Source organism: Megalobrama amblycephala, linkage group LG19 (genome assembly GCF_018812025.1).
Source record: "Megalobrama amblycephala isolate DHTTF-2021 linkage group LG19, ASM1881202v1, whole genome shotgun sequence".
In the NCBI taxonomy this organism is placed as follows: Eukaryota; Metazoa; Chordata; class Actinopteri; order Cypriniformes; family Xenocyprididae; genus Megalobrama; species Megalobrama amblycephala.
In genome coordinates, this window is record NC_063062.1 from 32,308,605 (window position 1) to 32,327,019 (window position 18,415).

General features: G+C 37.6%; 1 protein-coding gene across 2 annotated transcripts; it reads left to right on the forward strand.

Annotated features, from left to right (window-relative positions):
• The first annotated feature begins 319 nt into the window (after positions 1–319).
• arfgap2 (ADP-ribosylation factor GTPase activating protein 2) lies at positions 320–18,193 on the forward strand. 2 transcript variants are annotated; one of them, XM_048168157.1, is made up of 17 exons: positions 320–474; positions 1,199–1,317; positions 1,458–1,530; positions 3,541–3,672; positions 4,273–4,353; positions 5,513–5,627; positions 5,722–5,778; positions 6,199–6,243; positions 9,886–9,938; positions 12,015–12,151; positions 13,183–13,314; positions 13,517–13,645; positions 13,725–13,874; positions 13,963–14,089; positions 16,604–16,694; positions 16,805–16,926; positions 17,034–18,193. In XM_048168157.1, the coding sequence occupies exons 1-17, from the start codon at positions 403–405 to the stop codon at positions 17,052–17,054; spliced, it is 1,656 nt and encodes a 551-aa protein (XP_048024114.1). In that variant the 5' UTR covers positions 320–402; the 3' UTR covers positions 17,055–18,193. The 2 variants fall into 2 exon arrangements, with proteins under 2 accessions (XP_048024114.1, XP_048024115.1); XM_048168158.1 differs by lacking the exon at positions 6,199–6,243.
• Positions 18,194–18,415: the final 222 nt, after the last annotated feature.

An 18,415-nucleotide genomic window follows, 5' to 3' on the forward strand; every position in this document is an offset into this window, starting at 1 on the left:
ATATTATTTAATATTATATATTTATGTAATATTATATATTTGTAACAAATATTATATAATATTTGTAATAAATATTATACAATTATATATTTGTATTATACAATACTATATAATAATATAATATTAATATTACATTATATGATATTATCTAATTTATATAATATTATATATTTATGTAATGTTATATATTTGTAATAAATATTATATAATATTTATATATTATAGCTGTCTGTTATGTGTTTTGACGGATAGTAAATGTATTTTCACGTTTCTGTGATATTTAGTTTGTTAATGGTCTTCAAAAGCGTTTGTCTCATGGGACCTGTATTTTCCAGATACATCACTTCCGCCTAGTCTTTTAATCTTCTCTGGTTTCTGTTTTCACTCTGCTCAGTTGGCAAGATGGCGTCAGAACCGAACAAGACAGAAATTCACACCATTTTTAAACGTTTGCGATCTATACCTACAAACAAGGTAACACGTGAGGTCTTATTGAAACCTATCTGTGATTGTTTTCATTATCGTTCTAACTTATTCAGAGACATCCTAATGTGTGTTTCATGTGGGATTACGTGTCATTTGTTTGTCGCTAAGCCGGTGCTGATGGGGCCTGAGTGCCGTCCAACACATATATGTTTACTGTCAACATCACACCCCAAAAAGAAACCTGTACTAAACTATCAAACACCAATGACTTTGTATTAACGAGCTATTAGGTCTAAATTAGCTGTCTTAAAAAGAAATCAGTTGATTGCAGGTTTACCGGCTGTATCTGTTAAATGAGAATGACGCAGTGGCGATGGAAAATGACTCATCCTGTAATTATGTACCTCAAAAACCACGGATTTCCCTGTCTGTACTGTCCCAAACATGGATCAAACTCATTCATATTGTAAAATCTGTATATTGGGGCATGGAATCGTGAATTATTGTACGTTCGGAGCGTGTAGTTTACATTATATTTGTTATTGACTTAACTTCCACAACTTTCAAAAAAATGTACATTCCTTAGTATTGTTGATTTTTCCAAAAGTATATATTACTGAGTTTTTATGAACATATGGTTTGACAGATGTTGGAACCCTTTGTCTGTCTGTCTGCGGTTTTCAAGTGCATTTCAACCATTTAACAGCTGGGTAACACTGCTGTGGTTTATTGATGAAACAGATTTTAATAAAATGGTTTGTTTTGTGTCTAGGCCTGCTTTGATTGTTCTGCTAAGAACCCGAGTTGGGCCAGTATTTCATATGGAGTATTTCTGTGCATTGACTGTTCTGGGATTCATCGCTCCTTGGGAGTGCACTTGAGTTTTATCAGGTTGGTTTGACTCTCTTTAATTAAATTATGTTGTCATTCGATTGTCTGTTAAAGATTTCATTCATTCGTGGTGTTCCTCAGTGTCACATTCATTTGTTAATAACAAGGCAAGAGTTGAAGGTAGAGTATTGTCTTTTCAGATCCACAGAGCTGGATTCCAACTGGAGCTGGTTTCAGCTGAGATGTATGCAGGTTGGAGGAAATGCCAACGCGGTTAGTTCTTCTTTTTCCTACCCTATAATATGCACACAATTGCATCAGTTCTACCTTTTAAAACAGCCTCTTAAAGGAATAGTTTGCCCACAAATGAAGATTCTGTCATCATTTACTCACTTGTATGAATTTCTTTCTTCTGCTGAACACAAATGAAGATATTTTGAAGAATATGTGTAACCAAACAGCAAACTACTTCCGTAGTATGGAATTCAACGGGGTCCATCAACTGTTTGGTTACCGACATTCTTCAAAATATCTTCTTTTGTGTTTAGCAGAAGAAATTCATACAGATTTGGAAAAACTTGAGGGTGAGTAAATGATGACAGAATTTAAATTTTTGGATGAACTATCCCTTTAATTCAGCTTAGAAGCTACAGTGCACAGCATAAATGAGTACACCGCCTCTGAGCAAATACAAAAGATGTATATTCTTTATGATCACTAATACAATTCATGGAAAGATGGCAAAACTAAAATGTATTAAACGTGTACATTATAAAAACTGAGAAATATGTCATCAATGGGCATAAAATAAGTAAATTAGCCAATTTTGTTTAAATTAAGGATTGCAGAAATGAGTACACCCTAGATTTAATACAACAAATGTATAATATTCTAGTACTTAGTATGCCCTCCATAATTTTGAATATACTGCTCTGACCATTCTTGGCACGGAGTGTACAAGTTCATGACAAATTGTCACATCTGTCCTGTTTAAATCCTGGATGATGAGCTCCTTAAATGCCCTGATCTTTAATAGGGAGTGTTGCTCAACTCGTCTCTACAGAATCTCCCACAGGTGCTCAAGAGTGATAAGATTGAGTGCAATACATGTCCACAGAAGGTTTTTCACATTGGGAGAATGAATATCTTCATTGTCATGCTGAAAAAATGCCCAACAATGCAGAGAATGAGGAAAGGGTAACATCTTCTGTTTCAAGTTTGTGTATTAAATTACACAGTGGTGTGAGAATTCATGACAGCATTGATAAAGCACAACTCCCTCACACCTTCAGCACTCATACATCCCTATATAAGAGCTTTACTACCACTGAACTTTACTGTGGGAACCAGGCACTCACTGTACTCCTCCTCTAGCAACACCATAACATTTTGGATGCTGTTAGACCCAAAATGATTGATTTGGTCTCATGAGGCCAGAGTATTGATTCCCAGAATCTATATTTTGTAAATATGGGCTTTGGAAATGTCTAACTGACTTTATTGTGCTTTGGCTACAGTAGGTAGTTCCAGTGAGAACAACAACCATGCATGTCATTTCTGCAGGCTACATCTTACTCTGTGAGATAAACAGTCACTCTTTTCATAGCTTTTGCTGGCTCTGAGACACTGGCTTGGTATTTCTCCTGCTCTTTGTCTAGCAAAAAAATCCCTCATCACTAAATGAAAGCTTAAAATGAAGGCCTGATTATTTCAGGGGCCTTGTCACAAGTCCATTGTTTTTGAATTTCTTTGTTACTTTTGCTATATTTTCACACTTAAAATAATGATTTGGTAATCGTCATGTACCACTGTCCTCTTTTGTGCTAAGAAACGAGTCTCCTGACAGTTCTCTCCCAAGTGGTCCCATTGTTGTCAGCATTAAGTCTGAGAATGCTTCAGTGGGCTATATAACACTTTTAATTGTCAAGAAATGACTTCTCTTTAAATGTTTTGGTTCAACATACTTACCAGTTGATCAAACATTGCCTTAAACTTACACCAGAAAGTTTTTATTTCATTTTATTTAGTAACTTTTAGGAGGGTGCACTCGTTTTTGCTACACAACATTTTATCACCTTGATAAGAAAATCTTATTTTCCTGAATAATTTTGACAAGCTTCTTTGGTAATTGATTAAGCAGACTTGCTGGAACATTATATCTCTAAAGAACCCTAACATATCTTCTAAGTAATTGAGTAATTGTTGACTTTCAGAAGTTTCAGGGGGGGTGCACTCATTTATGCTGTGCACTGTATTTGTTACATCATTCTTCTTTGTGCACAGATGGGGTTTTTCCGCCAACATGGCTGTACCACCAATGACACCAATGCGAAGTATAACAGTCGTGCTGCTCAGATGTACAGAGAGAAGATTCGACAGCTTGCCAACGCTGCACTCTCCAAGTATGGCACTGATGTGAGTGTACAGACCTCATTCTGTTCCAGCATTATCACTGCCTAGAAAGTGAACTTTGCTCCTTGGGTTTGTTGTCAGCATTTGTTATTAAAAGAGATTTTACTGTCATGCTGTAAACATGCTCTAAAAGCAGGGCCTCCCAGCCAGATTTTTTCATGGATGAGTTTGATTGAATGCATGCTTTTTGATGTCAGCAACAAATGTCAATAATTTTTTCCTTTGAAAAGTTCACACACATTTAATGTGAAGCTATAATAACAGATGTGCAACCTATTAATTGTTAACCACTTGAAATTCTAAAAATATTATATTATTACTTGTAAATAGACTTTTTATATTTTAATAGTTCTATGTTGCTATTTAGTTATGTAATGCAAAAAGATATTTGGATTTCACCTTTTTTTTATATGCAGCTGCTGTGTTTGTGATATTGAATAAACTTTGAACTTGAGTCACTGAACAAACTCCACGTTTCAGCTGTATTCTTTAGCTTTATCTTCCCAGACTCTCTACACCTGACATCCAGTGTATCTGGAGAGCTGCATTCAGAACATTTATTCTGCTTTCTGACCTTTTTTTTTTTTTCTTCTCACCATTCAGCTGTGGATTGACAGCTCAGGCTGTGCTCAGCCATCACCTGCAGAGAAGAGAGAGACTGACTTCTTTGACGAGCACACACAGGTAGGACACAGACTGCATACGAAATCGCATGCTCTCTTTGTAGGTACTTATTTTGAATAAGTACTTACTTTGCGACCATTGAAAAAGTGTGTTCTATATAGTATGAATGTGTGTAATAATGTAATCCAGACTATATTCACAATGTTGTCATTATGTGACCTACCAGCATCAGTTGCGTCGCCGGAAGTAGTAGGTCATCTGGGTACTACTTTGCCTACTATATATACTACATACTATTCTTGTCACATACTGTTTTTTTCTTTCTATATAGCAAGGAAGAATGCAATTTCAGATGCAGCCATAGAGTTGTGCATCTTGACTAGTAGATGCAGTTTTTATGTCTAAAGGAAAAAGAGTTTGACTGACCATTTAGCTAACTGTTGTATCAGAGGGGACCAGTTTGCCTGTCTGTTTGTTTATTTGTGTGTGTGTGTGTGTGTGTGTGTGTGCCAGAAACAGGATTTCCTCAGTCTAGGAAACCTGAAATTATCAGGGGAATTTTGTTAATTATAGTTGTAACGGCCTTTTCACACCGCAAGCGGCGCTTTTTTTTTTTTTTTTTGCGTGCATGTTTACCAGTGAGTGCAAATGAGCAGCAGTGAAGCGGGGGTTTCAACACCGAGTCTATTTTTGCTCAAATTAAAGTACACTTTTGATGGACAAAATAAATATGTTTTCATATGCTCAAAATGCACAGAATAAGCATGTCTAGTGTGTTTTAACAAGAATTGGCGTATGTCAGAAAAGAAAATTTAAGAATCAAAAATATTTATCGAACATTTACCCGTTTTAAACTTGTCTTTAATTATTCATTTTGGGTTGAAAGTATTGTGTACTATAATAATCTAAAGTAAACTAGCCAGAAAATGTGTTATTACACAGACGGATATATAGGCTCTAGCACTACCCAAATCAAACCTGAGTTTGCAGTCTTTTTCCGCAGAGTTTGCTGTCTTGTAAACGTGCACATGGCAGATGTAAAACACAAAGCTTTCCTCATGTGCAGCAATATGACACACGGCTTTAATCAGTAATTGCATTTTGTGAGTGAAGTTTAAATTCCGTATTCTGTTTTTGCAAACTACTGAAAATGTTCTGTTTTGCTTATGCACAATGACTTGATGTGTAAATATTGATAATTGTGTTCTCTTACCTGCAGCCTGCCAACAGTTGGGACATGGCGTCCCCATCCCTAACAGATCAGAATGGAGCCATAACGGTTTCCCCTCAACTGGAGCAGAGCAATCCTAAGAGTTCAGAGTCTACCAGCACTCGTGAGTGTAGCGCATTACACTCTGTAACACGTGAATTTAACAACATCATTGTCATTACTTTTACATGTAAACATTTCTTGTCCACGTGATCCAGAGCCTGAAGAGGGTCCGAGCATTGAAGGACTGAGCACTAGTCCGAAAGCCACAATAGGTGAGTGTTTGCTGGATTGTGTGTTGAAATGCTCAGGCAGAATGTACATTGTCATCAGAACATCCCCATGTTTCCATTTCCATCATTCACCACCCAATTATTGTTTTTTTTGAGATCATATCACCAAACATTAATGAATCCCATAAGCAAGTCAAGCTCCAGGACCTGTTTGGGACCTGTATATAACCTTTTTATGGACAACCGCAAATAATGAAATGAAAATCAAAAAAGTGCTATGGTACTAAAACGCCATATTATATCAATATTATAATGACATAAACACATGTACTCAAGTCTTTTTAGAATCATACCTACTGTATGTGTAATAGCAAGCTAGTATATGTAGCTCTGCAACTTCTTTTACAAATGAATTCAGACCCTGCTGTCCTTTGGTAATAGCTGTCTATTCTGTTAATGTAGAGAACTCAATGAGATTGGCGTCTGAAGAGTGTCAAACTCCTGAAGGTGATTTGAATGATTTTGAAATGCCTATTGGCTGATCAGAAAGAAGCAGCATGGTTCTGCGCTTGACTGACACTTAATTTGAGTGTGCGCGCCGCTTTGGCTCCACCCCTTTCTCTTTATCATATTATTACTGCAAAGCTGTTCATATTTTAAAAATTGTCTTTACTGCTTTTAAATAATGAAATAACAATAAATTTTCTTACCGCTTCAAATCTATTCAGGGTTTCATCATGGGCAGTGTATATATTGCACTGACATAATTGTTGGCTGCGATTTAATTTATTTTATTTAAAGATTTGGTGCTAATCAACATTATGAAACAAATGCTGTCGATAGAGCTTAAAGCCCAAAATATTCTTCAGTTTTGACATGAACGCTTAGGGTATGTGTACAGCCGAGCGCGTCGCCTTTCAAAGCGCTTGTCAGCACGGCCGTCTATTGTTGTTGCCATCCAGTTGATGATGTCATTTCTTTTCTGAATGTGGCCTGTTATTGCTAGGGTTGCAAAGTTTCCAGAAACTTTCCAGAATTTTGGAAAATCTTCCAGGATTTTTTGGAAAGTTTCTGAAAATTTACCGGAAATGTTCAAGCCCCTTTGTAACCCTAGTTATTGCCAACATTTGGACAACCTAATTAGTGCAAAAAAAAAAAAAACAAGGATGTATAGAAATAAATGGCTGCTCGCAATACAGTACATGCATACTATGATGATTAGGGCTGGGACAATACATCAATTCGCGAATCTCAATTCGTGATACAATGATTCTGGATGGATTCTGATATTTTCTCTCTCGAATCAATTCTGAACTTAGTTTTAACAGCAGATGGTGCTCTAGGCTAGTTTTTAACTCGCAAATGCCCACAAAGAAGAGCGCTGGCGAGCGCTTGTGCATTCATGTTAAAAGGTTAGTTCACCCAAAAATGAAAATGATGTCATTAATGACTCACCCTCATGTCGTTATAAACCCGTAAGACCTCCGTTCATCTTCGGAACACAGTTTAAGATATTTTAGATTTAGTCCGAGAGCTTTCTGTCCCTCCATTGAAAGTTTTTGTACGGTAGACTGTCCATGTCCAGAAAGGTAATAAAAACATCATCAAAGTAGTCCATGTGACATCAGTGGGTCAGTTAGACGTTTTTGAAGCATCGAAAATACTTTTTGGTCCAAAAATAACAAAAACTACGACTTTATTCAGCATTGTCTTCTCTTCCGGAATCCTTTCCATTGAATTGATTCCATTGAATCCTTTCATCTGTCGGCGTTGGTACTGCACTTTTACGTCGCCGTGGTTGTTTTTGGCGATTAGGACATCCGCGACATGCGTACTTACGCACCATTTTAAAAAATATAGCAATACCAAAATACAAACAATGTAGAATAGCTTGAATACAGCGTGCGTCTCCTTCAGACTGTAAACGAAGCTCGGGCACACCGGATAACACGTCAGCAGCGTCTTACATCAGCAGCGTCACTGTGGAGTCGTGAACCACACTCCGGAGCAGAAGGGGGCGGTAATGCACCAATAAGCTGGATGCCAACCCCCGTAAAACAGGAAAGAAGAAGAAGTCGTGAAAAAGTCATGAACGCGGATTGACAACAGACCCGGAAGAGAAGACAATGCTGAATAAAGTCGTAGTTTTTGTTATTTTTGGACCAAAATGTATTTTCGATGCTTCAACAAATTCTAACTGACCCTCTGATGTCACATGGACTACTCTGATGATGTTTTTATTACCTTTCTGGACATGGACAGTATACCGTACACACTTTCAATGGAGGGACAGAAAGCTCTCGGACTAAATCTAAAATATCTTAAACTGTGTTCCGTAGATGAACGGAGGTCTTACTGGTTTGGAACGACATGAGGGTGAGTCATTAATGTACACTTAATGTAATTAAATATACACTTCGGCTCAGAATGCTTTTATGATGCGAGATTAATGTAAACACAGCACACTGTGAACACCCTTGTAATTCGCTTCAACCTTTTCAAACTTTCTGAATGATTGTTTTAGGTTTAAGTGGTGTGTGTAAAGGAGCTGGAAGCAAGCAGAGTACAGGTGTTTCTAAAGCACGTAGTGCCATCTGCTGTTAAAACCTAAGCTCAGAATCAATTCGAGAGAGAATCGCGACACATTGGAAAATATCAGAATCGCTACAGATTCTTTGTATCACGAATCGATTTATTGTCCCAGCCCTGATGATGATGATGAAATTTGTCACATGCACTGTAAATATACCTTAGTGCACACATAAAAACTGAAGTAAACTTTGGGCTTCTCTTCTTTTGAACCTGGAACATTGGTTGGAATTGATCACTGTAATGAGTCAACTAGAAAAATTGCTAGATCGTGATCTCCCTAGTCATACGACAAGAACTAATCTATATGCTATTAGACTATTCTTATTCACAAAGAATTTGTCAATTCATATTCCTAACATGCAGCAAGTTGTCACTGGACCGCTTTTTGTGGCCCTTAGGCCATGTCCACCAAAGTGTTTTAAGCTGGCTGACAACGATAGGCACTCTAGTGAAAATGCCTGGCTGTGTTTGCACACTTCAGCAGCACAGCATTTTTTCAGTTGCTATTATACGCAATATCTGCAGAAGTGTTACTAGTATCTGATTTTGCAGATAGTTTTTCTTATATTCTGAGACCAGCAATATTAATTTCTTTTCTATTGTTTCATAGTTGTGCTTTTTGTTATTGTAGAAGCAGGACGTGACAATTGGTTGGTGTGGTATTTGTCCCGCCCCTCGTCCACTGTGATTGGACGACCGTGATGAGGACTGCGTTTTACCCAATGTTGAACATTTTTCAACTCTCAGCCACCAGAATAAAACATAAGTGCACAGAACTCAGCATGAAATAGACGCTCAGTGCCACGTCACGCTGCTGCCGTTTTTAAATATGTGCCTCTCCCATTGAAAACATCTGAAAAATACACTGGCCTAGGAAAAGATGCTTTGGTGGACAGCTGGCCTTAGTTATTGATGCCACCTTTTAATTTAATTTAATTCTTGACAAATTCACATGTTTGTTTTACTTCAAACTCATTTCTGCAATTTAACACACAAGTGGCTAAGAGAAAGTCTCCACTTTCTCTTAGCCAGTGTGTAAAGTCACTCACTGATAAAAAAAAAGGTGTAATGTAGGGTTTTCTGATCTCATAAAGAGCTCGGACACAGAGCTTATGTCGTGGTATTTCTGATGTGTACTTCAGGTCTGGATTGACTTGTGCCCTGGAATGAGATTAGAGCGGCTTTTCATTGTTGATCAGGATGCAGTGGGTCTAAACCTTAAGACCAATTCCAGCATTCATACAAAGCTTCCAGTCTCCCCAACTTTCTATTTATTTATGTAGCTCATTGGTACAGTTTGCAATATTAATACAGCATGAATGTTCACAGTGTTCACATGTACACTTTCAACACACTCTTGCTCTGATAATCTAATCGATTGTGTGTAGGTGAGACCTCTTGCCTTTCCTCAGGCTTTGCCGGCATGATATTTCTCAGGTCATTGTTGGCCGTGGCTTCTATTGCCATGCACTAATGATCCTTGTGCAGAGAAGTTGTTCTCTGGATTAATCTAGGAGGAAATTCTTGCTTTTTTCTGATTATGCTGTCCGTTTTCAGAAATGAAACCCTCCATCATTGGAAAGAAGAAGCCAGTCACTGCAAAGAAAGGGGTAGGTGAACAATCAGTTCTGTCAGTCAGTTCCTATTCATGGAAGTGTTTCCTGATCTTGCGGTGTTCAGTTTTGTCAGTAGGTGTCAGACTTGTACAGAATCTAGAACTGTGGCTGCCTCCAGCTAAAGGAGAAAACCTATAATCAATGCAGACGTGTACAAATAATGGCAGAATATAAATGTTAAATCTTGTAATAATAGTTAACTAATCTAATGTAATGTTTGTTTTTTCCCCATTCATTTTGAGACTTTTTTTTTTTTTTTTAAGAAAATTAAGCATTGAATCTGACAACTTGTCAACATGTCTAGGACATATTTCATCTCAAAATCAAATAAGATATTATATTTTAATTTAAGGATTATCATGTTTTCATATATAAGAATAATTGTGTAGTTGTCATTAATGAGAATAAATTTTTTTAGCATTGTGGTACTGTAATATTAAATGCCTTTATTTTTGTGATAATTTAGATAAAATCAGTAGTATTTATTGTACTGCTTTTATGCTGTTTTTTTTTTTTTTTATAAAGGGGGATAAATGTACTATTATGTAATATGTAACTATAGTTATCATGAAACACAAGTCGCAGTAGTCTTTTCTACCCTATTGTGACACACATCTGAGTGAGAAAACTTCTCAAAGAAAAAATGTAGGGCGGGACTTTTTGTCCATAGGTAATTGATTGGGTGGTTGTGGTTTGCTATTGGTCGATCTTGTGAGTGACAGGTTGTCCCGCCCTCGTGCCAGTAAACATGTCATCAGGAAAGAGAAGAGTTGTCGCTGCAAAAGGGAGGGGAAGTTATTTTGATTAAAGATTACGAAGGCACATGAATTAATAAAAAATGTGCACGGATAAATAATTTATAATAAACGCTGCAATACTTCATTTTTTGTCATTAAGTACTAACCCTCATGACCTTCGTTCATCTTCGGAACACAAATTAAAGGATTAGTTCACTTATAAATAAACTTTTCCTGATAATTTACTCACCCCCATGTCATCCAAGATGTCCATGTCTGTCTTTCTTCAGTCGAAAAGAAATTAAAGTTTTTGATGAAAACATTCCAGGATTATTCTCCTTATAGTAGACTTGAATAGGCACCAAACAGTTGAGGGTCAAAATTAGTTTCACTGCACCTTCAAATTGTTCAAAACGATCCCAGATGAGAGATAAGGCTCTTATCTAGTGAAACCATCGCTCATTTTTTGAAAAAAATTGAAATTTATATAAGTTTTAACCAGAAATGCTCATCTTGAACTAGCTCTCTTCTTCTTTATTTGAATTCCAGCAGTATAGATGCTGCTAAGCGTAATACTGCCCTCCACAGGCCAAAGTTTGAACTAATTTTTATATGCAATATGCTAGTTCAATAGTATATAACAATTAGTTCAAACTTTGGCCTGTGGAGGGCAGTAATTCAAATAGAGAAGAAGAAGAAGAGAGCTAGTTCAAGATGAGCATTTAAGGTTAAAATTTAAACAATTTTCAATTTTTTTCAGAAAATGAGCGATGGTTTCACTAGATAAGACCCTTATTTCTCATCTGGGATCATGTAGAACGCTTTGAAGGTGCAGTGAAACTAATTATGACCTTCAACTGTTCGGTGCCCATTCAAGTCTACTATAAGGAGAATAATCCTGGAATGTTTTCATCAAAAACCTTAATTTCTTTTCGACTGAAGAAAGAAAGACATGAACATCTTGGATGACATGGGAGTGAGTAAATTATCAGGAAAAGTTTATTTAAAAGTGGACTAATCCTTTAAGATAATTTTGATGTTACGGATGTTTGATATTTTAAGTTATTACGTCAACTGTAAATGACAACACCTTCGGATTTCATCAAAAATGTCTTCATTTGCGTCTTGAAGATGAACAAAGGTCTTATGGGTGTGGAACGACATGAGGGTGAGTAATAAATGACAGAAATTTAATTTTTGGGTGAACTAACCCTTTAAATGTAAACCATCTGTAGAAGTATGTACTGTCTTTTAAACTCAGTGCTCATGGTTATCTTTGCAGGTGGTACTTTTAAATAAATGTCTTTACACTGTATTATTATTTGGATTTTAGCTTGGTGCTAAAAAGGGTCTTGGTGCCCAGAAGGTGAGCAGCAAGAGCTTCACTGAGGTGGAAAAACAAGCCCAGGTGGCAGAGAAAATGAGAGAGGAGCAGGTCGCTGAGGCCAAGAAACAAGCTGAAGAGTCCCTGTGAGTCTACAGATGCCACAAATTCATGTTTGCAGATGCTGGAAACCTGAGAATTATTTTTTTTTTTCATCATTCTTTAAAGGTGAAGTATGTAGTTCACTAGTGGCGCCTAGAGGAATTACAAAAAACAAAGAATATTGCAAAATTCCCTTTCGCGCGTTGCGCCTCCCCCAACTCATACATCACGTACAGCTCTTGCGGTGATTGTGAAGTCATCTTTCAACACTTTAAAAATAGGCTACTTTTAATAAAAGGTCCAACATATTAGGAATACTTTTAGCTGTGTTACTATGTGTCATGAGTATGCAACTGAGTTGGTGCACACTATACGGAGCGAACTTGAGCGTCTTGCTTATAATAAACCCACCCAATGGATCTGCACCGGGCACACTTTTGACATGACACACCACAGCTGTTTGAGGCTGTCTAACTAGACCCATCAAAGTAAACAACATAAACTGGTACATTTGTCTTTCTGAACGGGTGCATGTTGAAGCTGTATGGTATTAAAGCATCCATTGCCCATTCACTTTGATGCATTTTTGACCTTAAAAGTCTTGATTCTTAATAAACTAGTCTAGTTTAATCTTTGAAGGTTTAAATACAGCAGATTTTGGCTTGCAACCAAAGCTAAATGTCTTTTCTCATGTGCATCAGCCGTGGTCCCACAGCGTCTAAACACCGGCTCCGCTTGCTACATTAGCCACGCCCCAAGCTCTCGCTATAGGCTGAGCTGAAAGAGATTGACAGATCTAAGCGGACCGTTCAATATTTAGATGGTGCCTGGTTGGCTCAATGTTTACACTTTTGGGGTGAAATAAACCCATTAATAGTAGTAGTCAATAAACTGGGATAAGAGAATGTATTTTAACAAAATCTTACATACTTCACCTTTTAAAGATTTTGCCCTCTTTAAACTATATAATGCTCAACCATATGTTTGAGGAGGATGGTGCCTCTTCTAACTGTGCAATCAGAGCTATAGCTTTAGCATTTTTCCTCCCCTGATTGCTTTCCCCCTTATCTCGCAGAGTGGCCTCGATGCGACTGGCCTACAAAGAGCTGGAGATTGACAGGAAGGTGGAGGAGAAGAAACTGCAGAACCTAGAGGGGAAAAAGAAGGAACAGGCAGAGAGGCTGGGCATGGGATTCGGCAACAGGAGGTAAAGAGACAGCGGCAACCTTGATTAAACCACTGTCACGTTAATTACATCACTCCCCTCAAGCATGACATCATTCGCCTTCTGCTGATTAATAACCCATATCGGCATCATACTGACTGATGTGTGTATGTTTGTTAGTTTTGTTAATGTGATGTTCATTTTATTGTAACATTCATCTGACTTTGTCCTTGATTTTCTGTAGTGCCGTGTCTCATTCCGTGATGTCTGAGATGCAAGTGATCGAGCAGGAGACCCCGGTGGGAGCCAAATCCTCCTCTCGCTCTAAGCTGGACATGTTTGATGAGCCTGGCTTTGCCTCGGGACCGCCAAAGTATGTTTGTGGTAGACAACGTTTGTGTGTGTGTGTGTGTGTGCATTTGTGTAATTTGTATCATTCATTGTGATCTCAGGTACAAGGACAACCCGTTCACATCAGGAGACAGCTTTGGGTCACGGTGGGACAATGATGGAGGATCATCATTCTCCTCCTGGGCTCTGGAGAAAGAGGAACCTAAAGACAGTGAGGTCACCATCTCAAGCATCCAGCCAATCGGAGAAAGGTTGGTCTGTCTGAATAATGTGCTGATCCAGTAGTCAGTGACTTGATTTGTGGCCGTTTTTATGACTGTTCGACACAATGCGTCTCAGGTTGCCCAGCCGACGGAAGCCTGAGGTGTCTGTGCCAGCCGCAGAGTCTAGCGAAGCACGACAGAAGTTTGCCAATGCTAAAGCAATCTCATCGGACATGTTCTTCGGCCGTGAGAGTAACCCAGAGGTACAATGAGCCCACTAGACCTTCAGTGCATTGAGTCTAACTGGTGGTGTTGCCATTCATTTTGACCCACACTGGACATTCATCATATATCATTTATTTTATATCTCTCTAAATCTAATTACATGATGTGGCAATTAATCGCACATCAAATTTGCCTGAGAAATTGCCCTCAAAAGACAATTTTAAGTCATTATTGTGTAAAGCATCAAATAGAAAATATTACAAAAAATAGCTTCAGAAAGAAATATTTTGATTCAGCATAGAATTTATTACACATACATTTTTGGACCATGATGTTGAATAAATGACAGAATTTTCATTTTTGGATGAACTGTACCTTTAATGTTTTTTTCTTTCTTTTTTTTTTTTCAATAATATGAAAATATGAAATTATTTTTAAAGAAATTTATACTCTAAGAAACTAAAACTACCAGTAGGTGGTGGTAAATTTCGTAATCATTTGTTCATTAATTTGTTTATTCAAACGGCTGATTAATTCAGGAATTAAGTAAACGACTCTTTATGAATGATCCATTGAATCATGGGTTCACCCAGTTAATTTCAATCGTGAATTTAGAAATGAAATGCCGCTTTGTGTTCCTCAGAGACGAACCGTTCTGCTTTGTCTTTATATTTTCAAAATTGTCTAAAATATCACAATATTAACTTCTGATTTATTGAACTGTTGTATAAAATCAGTATCGCATTTGCACTTGTGATGTTCAGGACAAAAACAGCACTCGTGTGATATTGTGCTTGTTACTCGTGTGATATATCTTATCTATATCATATGATGTAAATATGAGACAAGACAACTCCTACAGGGGCATTTTTGCCCCCATAGCATATTCGTCATCAATCAACTCTATGAAATGTTAGATGACCTACGTAGGTCTGGGGTGGGGCAAGTGTGTTAAATGCGTTAAAAATTAACGTGTTTTTTTTATTTTATTTTTTATAACCATAATTAATTACACGTCAAATCGACAGGCTCCTTTGGGGTCAAAAGTGACCAAAGCCTTGAAATGTAACTTTTTTTTTTTATTTTTGTTTAGAATTTTGAGGGGTTTTATGATACTAGGGCTGCACGATTAATCGCATGCTATTCTCACGCGCATTTCGTCAGTAAAGCCGGTTCCCTGATTACCGCTAAATCGCCCTCACCTGTTTTTAAACGGAGCGCCTTTTAATAGACGGAGCCGTAGTTCACGGACAAGCCACGCAATATCGCGTTCATTATCGCAGGCGATTCATCTGCGATATGAACGCGATATTGCGTGGCTTTTCAGTGACCTACGGCTCTGTCTATTAAATGCCGCTTCATTTGAAAGCAGGTGATGGCGATTTAGCGGTAATCAGGGAACCGGCTTTACTGACGAAATGCGCGTGAGAATAGCATGCGATTAATCGTGCAGCCCTATATGATACTATGCAGTATTTATGCAATTTTTATGAGCTATTTTTCCCCGTTGAAAATAATACACTTTTTTTCTAATATATTTAAGTTTTTTAAATTAAAGGTGCTCTATGTAGGTTTTTGACTGTACTAAAGCATAAAAATACCATAATGTGTTTGCAGATATTTATTAAACATGCTGAGTTCACATATTTGTTTCTCTGAAAACCATTGATACAGCCAGTTATTTTACTTTGAAATTTTGCATTCCGTGTCGGAATTTCTGTATTTGTTTCGGTCTGTGCAAGACCGCACGTTGCCAATTTACCCGATAGTATTTCTCCACCCCGGGTTGCCAGTTGGCGGAAAACACATGCAGCGAATTGCAGCCAGCGAACAAACTGGGACAGAGATCGCAGATTCTACCCGACCTAAAAATTCTCAGCATCTATCTAAAAATCTCTATGAACGGGAGCATATTAAAACGCGATATCAACTCATCATAAATCAATAAATCAACTAATTATCTTACAGTGTGTAAGTCTCCTCGCCTTCCAATGTCAATTGAGCTGTTGCGTGTCTTTAAACTGGCCACCCGCAAGAGTGTCAAGTCTGAGGAGGAGGGGGCGGGGCGAACAATATTTTGAATTTGGACCGCAGTACCCATTTCAACCACTAGCTGTCATTCTTACAAGGCATTTAAAATCCAATGTTTGCAGGTAGATTAGTGCCATCTGGTGGGAATAAAAAAAAGAAACTTTTGTAATGCCATGGACTAACCACTAGATTCCTTTATAGTTCTATATAAAATGGCTTTTAAATTCTCTAGTGTTTTTAGACATAAATACTTATTTTTATTAAGTTGTGGATTTGGATTTATACGTAGACATTTTCAAAGCCTACTTTTTGTCAAGGTTTAGATTTTTTTTTTTTTTTTTTTTTTTTTGATTTTGAAGTGTCAGTTTTTGCATTAATTTTACAACAGTCAAACCTGAACACAGAGGAGAACAATTTGTTACACAAAACATAAATTATATACATATTTTATAGCATATATATATATATAGCATAAGCATAATGTATATTTTATATATAAATATATAATTTTTCTCTACTAGTATGAAGCAAAGACTCGTCTTGAGGGCATGGCTGGAAGTACCTCCATCAGCTCTGCTGACCTGTTTGGTGACGGCAGTGTGCGTTCTTCTGGTAAACGCATCCCTCTCTATCTCGCCACGTTGCCATAGTGTATTATATAACTGAGACTTTGACTGTGACACTCACTCTGTGTGTTACGTTCATGTGTGTTCCCCCTGTAGGATCATCAGGATTTGATAGCGTGCTTCCCTCTGGTCCAGACATCGCCCAGTTCAAGCAAGGTGTGAAGACTGTTGCAGGCAAGATGGCAGTGCTGGCTAATGGGGTTATGAACACCATTCAGGTAAATGCATACATTTGCTTTATATCTCAAGTCTTCTTGACAATACATCGCGCCGACTCTGAACGCTTCTACATCAGCTGTATTGACTCTCTCCGATCACGTTTCAGGATCGCTACGGATCTTACTAAAAGAACTGCTTTAGACTGAAATAGAAGTTGCATCAAACAGGACACACCTCACTGCTGATTGGATCTGGTCTGTCTTTCCTACATGAACACGCATCAGATAGAGAGAGAGAGAGGGAGCGAGAGAGAACGACGAAGACCTGGGACCTCTGTCTCTCCCCAGACCACTGTAGACACTCTTGCTGACAGTATTTTAATTTCGTTTTGAAGACTCTCTCGTTTTATTTTCAGATAACATTAGATGCACTGGACAGAGTGTAAAGTATGTTTTCAGAGTGGCAGTGCTTTCTGTTTAAACAGTCCGGTTTTCTATGCCATGTACTGGTCTTTGATTTCAAATAGTTATGAATTTTGGAAAGTATTCTGTCTGGAATTAAATGTATAACTGAACTTATAGCGCTAATATGTCCTCATGGCTTTCTTTTTGTATTTTAACGCTCTCCGAAGACCTCAGTGCATTCAGTAAACGAGGAAAGGGAACCCAATATGGTGTATTTATAAATTGAGCCCATTACCTAAACACAGTCTTTTAGATTTTGATGCATTATCATAATTATTATTAGTAATTATGACAGTTTGAGTGACTTTAAGTGATAAAATAATAGTAATATTGTGCAATATGTTCTCGCATGTCAAGGACGAGTTCTTGAGGTTTTTTGTGGATGTGGCTGTGTGAGTGATACCTGGGAGTTTGAGTTTCAGGACAGATGATTTTAAACTGAACCGTATTTGTTTTGCATGCCAGCATAAGCCGAAGACAACGGTGCTGTACAATGAGTCAGATCTCCAGCGTTCGCTCGTCGTATTTACAGATAAAATGCTCAAGAAACCAAGCTGACTGAGGAGGTTTACAGTGATGTGATTTAATCAACAATTTAATAAGACTCCCTCTGTTTAGATGATAAAATGACAGCAGACAAAATGTTTTTTTTTTTTGTTTTTTTTAAATTCACCCTCTGAAGTGATGTCGTCTGTTTTCTGGTAATGTGCATGTGCAATACTGTTTTCTAGTACATGCATTACAGCCTTTCTTTCCTTTTTTCTTTTGGTTTTATGCCAGACTGGGAACTGGTGAATGGTATTTGTCTGCCTGTCCGTTTGTATCCCAATGCTAAATTTGAAAATAAACAACAACAATCCAACATCCGCCTGGAATAAAATCTTTTTATTGTGGCCTGTTGAGAAGAACCTATTAAGATTTGTGTGAATGGTGATGAATGAAACCCTCCCCGCAACAGCTGTTTAAGACTTTGATTCAGTCAACACAATCATTTTATGACATAAGGATTACAGATAAAGTGCAAAACACACAAGAGTGGTAATAATATAGTTCATTCAGACAGAGTACAAAGTAGAGTAGATGT